This window comes from Engraulis encrasicolus, chromosome 24 (assembly GCF_034702125.1).
Source record: "Engraulis encrasicolus isolate BLACKSEA-1 chromosome 24, IST_EnEncr_1.0, whole genome shotgun sequence".
Lineage (NCBI taxonomy): Eukaryota > Metazoa > Chordata > Actinopteri > Clupeiformes > Engraulidae > Engraulis > Engraulis encrasicolus.
This window is the reverse complement of record NC_085880.1, coordinates 21,477,320-21,482,576: the sequence shown is the minus strand read 5'-3', so window position 1 is coordinate 21,482,576 and position 5,257 is coordinate 21,477,320. Positions and strand designations below refer to the sequence as shown.

General features: G+C 43.9%; 1 protein-coding gene across 1 annotated transcript in view; it reads right to left on the bottom strand.

Annotated features, from left to right (window-relative positions):
• Positions 1-4,090, bottom strand: part of si:ch211-250c4.3 (uncharacterized protein LOC100535981 homolog) — an 81,382-nt gene extending 77,292 nt beyond the window's left edge. The window contains exon 1 of the mRNA XM_063191630.1: positions 3,931-4,090. Coding sequence (XP_063047700.1) covers positions 3,931-4,078 — 148 coding nt within the window. The 5' untranslated portion in view covers positions 4,079-4,090. The remainder of the gene's footprint in view (positions 1-3,930) is intronic.
• Positions 4,091-5,257: the final 1,167 nt, after the last annotated feature.

Genomic DNA, 5,257 nt, shown 5'->3' with positions numbered 1-5,257 from the left:
AGAGAGAGAGAGAGAGAGAGAGAGAGTAGTATAACTTAAAAGTGTATGTGTGGGGGGAGCGAGCAAGAGAGAGAGAGAGAGAGAGAGAGTGAGTGATCGAAAGAGTGATCGAAAGAGAGCGGGTGAGTGAGTAGTATGCCTTAAGTTTGTCTAGGGGAGCAAGAGAGAGAGAGAAGTATGACTTAAGTTTGCGTGTGTGTGGAGGGGGGTGAAACAGAGAGAGAGAGAGAGAGAGAAAGAGAGAGAGGGATTGAATAGTATAACTAAAGTGTGTGTGTGGGGTGGGTAGAGATAGAGAGAGTCAGGAGTTGTATCTGAGAGAGAGTCAGGTCTGTCAACAATAGGCTGTTTTGTAAATCCATCCCTCCTTATCAAGCGTGAAGAATTTCGGAGGCACCTTGAGCTCTGGTTACACTGTAGTGTGTTCTGATGCGCAGCCAGTGTCGAGGCCAGACAGACACACACACACACACACACACACACACACACACACACACACACACACACACACACACACACACACACACGATGGCCTTGACCACCCGTCTGTGGAGAATAGGGCCCGGGGCAACAACTCACACCCTCACCCAGGCCTCACTCACAATCTAGATCTGTTTCATCTCTCCACTCCTTCAGAAAATCCTGATATTGAAACCAGCCGCTCGGACTGCGCTGCAAATCTTTACAGTCGTTTTTTTGACCACCCGTCTGTGGAGAACTGACCCGGGGGGCAATAACTCACACTGCGCATCCAGGCCTCAATCAAAGCTAAAGACTCGGCTTCATCTCTCTCCTACCCTTCCTGCCTGGTATCGAAACTAGCAACTTCTCATGTGCTGCATTTCTGAAAATCGGTTCTTAGTCTGTAAAAATCCTCCCATGTTGTAGCAGACATTGATGTTCACATGAAGAAAAATATTATTTTGATATACAGTACATCCCGTATGTGGGTTATTACTATGCTACCACTCCATAGCACCATAAAAAGGCAAAGCTCCCTGCTGCAGCACATGGCGTTTTGATCACCCACCTGTGTCCTGGGGCAGCAACTCATAGCCTGCATCTGGGTCTCACTCGGCCAGAGTCCATTTATTCACTTCATCCTCCCATCCTCTTTAGACAAGCTTGACATTAAAGGGACACTGTGTGAGATTTTTAGTTGTTTATTTCCAGAATTCATGCTGCCCATTCACTAATGTTACCTTCTTTATGAATACTTACCACCAGCATCAAATTCTAAGTATTCATTATGACTAGAAAAATTGCACTTTTCATACATGAAAAGGGGGATCTTCTCCATGGTCCGCCATTTTGAATTTCCAAAAGTAGCCATTTTTAGCTGCAAAAATGACTGTACTTGGACCATACTAGAAAATATTTGTTTATTATTTAGTCAACTTTCATGTAAAGATCAAATTTGGCAATAGGCAGTCCAGTTTCAATGAGCAGCATAGTTGCAGTACCTTTTTGGCCATTTCCTGCACAGTGTCCCTTTAAACCTGCTGCTGAGCAAGCGTCCCAGCACTATGCTGCACTAAGAACTGGTGAATGCAAACTTCTTAATTCAAATGTCACGAACAAAGTCAATGTGATCATTCATCAAAACTGCCTTGGTTTGCTAATTGATGTGGTGAAGACGGCACCAGAGTCAATGTGCCAATGGAAGGAATCCCACACTACTGCATAGGGGAGATGGCAGTCAGTCAGTCAGTGAAATAGAAGGAAAAATACAAGTGTTATATATATATATAGTCACTGTGAAACTACAGAGGGCTGTCATTTAGAGCAAGCCTGCAGATGTGCACAGTGTAGAAAACAGGGAGTTGCTGCAATGTTTAGTCTGGGCTTTAGTCTGGAGTAGGACTACACAGGATAGATTCTTTCATAGTAGACCTTTCACCTTGACCAGTGATTCTCAAACTGTGGGTTGGGGACCACTGGTGTGCCGTGAAGGTATTCCGTGTTCTAAAAATCAAAATAATATGTGTGTGTGAGTTGCTGTTGATTACTTAGGAAATTTAGGTTTCTGTGAACCTACAACTACGCATGCAAACATGTGCGGCTGAGAGAACATACTTGCTTCAGGACAACCGGAGCACTCTGCCCAATACTGGAGTATCATCTAGGGGGCAGATACGCAATGGGGCTCTCATTAATGTTTTCCACAATTGTCTGATTCTACCTCAACATGAGGTATGAACTCTACATAGATTTCGGAAGTTCGGAAGATTGGCCATCACGGTTTTGGCAATATTACACACACCGTATGCATGCGTCTGTGTATCTTGTGTGTTCTCCTGCTCGTAAAATTGACATGAACTAACTGTGCCCGGGCGCGCATACCCTGCAGCAAGCATGTCCCGAGCCTTTGAGTTTTTATTGGATCAGAGGTGGGCTCCGAACGTTTGTGAAAATTTCAAGTGGGCCAAAAGTTGGAAAAGGTTGGGAACGCCTGCACTAGACTGTTTGTGGACCATGTGTCTCTTATGCCAGTGTGCGAACCGCCCTCACTCTTCTCTTCCATAGTATACCCCTAATCCACTCTGGGAGGGAAGGTCATGGAGTGAACGTACGGTAAAGGACAGACATACTACAGTATACATAGAGATGTACATTAGACTTTATGGAACATTTAAGGCTCTTTTCCACTACCGGTTTTCTGGTGGGCCTACAGTTCGACTTGGCCGCCACTTTTTTTGCTTTTCGATTGGGCACGACACAGCTCAATCGTAAAGAAAAAAGTGGCGGCCAAGTCGTGCTGTGTCGAGCTGTAGGCCAACCAGAAAGCCGACAGTGTAAAAGAGCCTTTAGAGGTGTATGCAAGTCTGGAAAATGTTGATAAACATCCTTCCACATAGCTCTGAAGGATACCCTACTGATGAAGCTAAGGGGTGGGCTTTTACCTCAGCTCCCATTGGGAATGAAGTTTAGGTTGGGGGAGTGATATGCATACCAGGCAGCTACCAGTTAATTGTCAGTCTTACAATGTCAGCAAACTTCCTCCTGCTGAGACAGCAATACAAAAAACTATTTCATGAAAAATACTTAATGTGTAGCCTTTCGAGATTGTTTGCTCTCTTGTTTGTTTGATTGTGTTATGAGTATTCAGCCCTGCAGTGAATCTGACAAGCTACTGTTGCAAAACAAGCAGATGTATCAACCTAAAATGTCAGTTTTTAGATGGCTGGAGAGTGGAAAGCGGAGATAAATATCTTTTGCCATGTTACTGTTTTTGCCAATATTTATGAAACTGACCTTCAAAGAATAGGTCAGTGGACCAGGCTAGATACCGGCTGATACTGGACTGTTACTGTTAGTTACTGTTGCTGCACGAGTCCAATGTAGATGGATACAGATGAGCAGATGTGCCTCCCTTTTCCAAATATGTACTGGCATGTACCGGTAGCTCTCAAAAAGGCAGAATCTGACAATGTGGGAAAGCGGATCTTTGTAATTGCTCAAAGGGGAAATTTCACTCAATGTATTGTTCGGTATCAGATAAGCTTCCAAAAAGTAGCAACACAAAAAGATTCAGAGCAGAAAAGCGTTCTTTTCAGGGGTGAAAATTCTCCCCTGAAGTAACAGACAGTAATGTGGTTGTACATTGTTCACATGAAGCCGACCAGGGAAACTCCCGTCGTCATTGTGACACAGCACTTCGCAGCACACAGTGCACATTGCACACAATGAAATTGGTATTTTATGCTTCACACTTGAAAGGGAGAAGCCCAAAACAGTGCCCCAAGTTGCACTGGTTAATTACTCCCCCCACCAACCTGGCGGGTCGGAAGTCGACCCGTCAACCTTAGGGCTACAAGAAGTCTGACACCCTGATCACTCACTCAAGTCATCAAGCTGTTCTTTTTGGTTACATAAGGCAAAGAGTGAGGCAAAGAGTAAGGTAAGAGTGTTGATGTTGACGTGACTGACCATATAGGTGGAGAGGTAGGTAGAATATTCTCATCGCCCTGGCTGAGGCCAAGGATACTGGCTGAGCGTTCTCCCAAATCATCCTCCAGCTCTCATCATCTACTTCAGCTCTCTTCTGCCCTCTCGTGGTGATACCTTGAAAGTACATGGGGGAAAAAACAAGCATGCATTTCACTGTTGGCAGAGACATTACAATTATAACAACTTTGCTGTGGAGGTCTTAAATAGGAGGTCAGGACTCTGGGGGAAGGAGAGGGTACTAGAGAGGGTACTGGCCAAAGTGCACAAGTGTGCCATTTGAGATCCAGCAATACCGTTGGAGCAGTTCTAATTTGGACAGGAAACTGGTTCCAGCATTTGGCAACATAATACATGAGACAGAACTAACTGACTTTCATTCTGAATAAAGCTTAATTCCGCTTTGGAAACGTCGTTAAAGGAAAGATCAAAGTAAACTCTACAGAACCATTTAATTCCGAATTATTCATTCATCCCGACATCATTTTAATGTTATGCAACTTCACATGAAATATGACATATTTTGTAAAGGAATCTTAGAAATTACATTTCCAATGCAATTAAGTTATATTCAGGGGACCTAGAGAAGGTGGGGACTGTTTTAAAGGTGTCTACCTTAGGCCTAAATTGCATGGGGAAATCCTAATTTGTGTTCATAGTACGGCCCTCTGAGGACTTTTATGACCCTTGTAGAAATTTGAAGTGGCCCCTCGAATGAAAAAAGTTCCCCACCCCTGCTCTACGGTCAGTACTGGTGGTATGGTTAAGTGCAATGCCACTACCGCCAGGGCTGGAGTGTGGAACAGGTCACGGGACACCAAAGAATGTACTAGAATGGATAAGAACTATCACTCGGTGGAAAATGCATACGCATGAACGGCGTATCCGGGTACTTTGCTCGTGAATGTGCGTTACGCCCCTTTATGGGGGAAAGCAAACCGAATGTCTCATTAACTTAGATGCTACATCGGCTAGCCTAAATAAACTAGGGGTGGTACGGTTCACAAAATTCACGGTTCGGTTCATATCGCGGTGTCAAGGTCACGGTTTTCGGTTCTCTACGGTTCTTTTTTTTTAGTTCATGATAAATGGTGCACTGGCTAATAGAATCAGACTTATCACTAAATAGCCTACATATGGTTTGTATAGACTTATAATGTGAAAATGGTGTGATTTTAATTGTGTCATCCTCTGATTTGGTCTTATACGCTAATGTTTTAATCAGAGAGACTGGATAAGATACTCCTAGAATCTCTGTTTTACATATTTTTCTGGGCAGTACATGAATTGCGGTTTGCGATGGATTGCA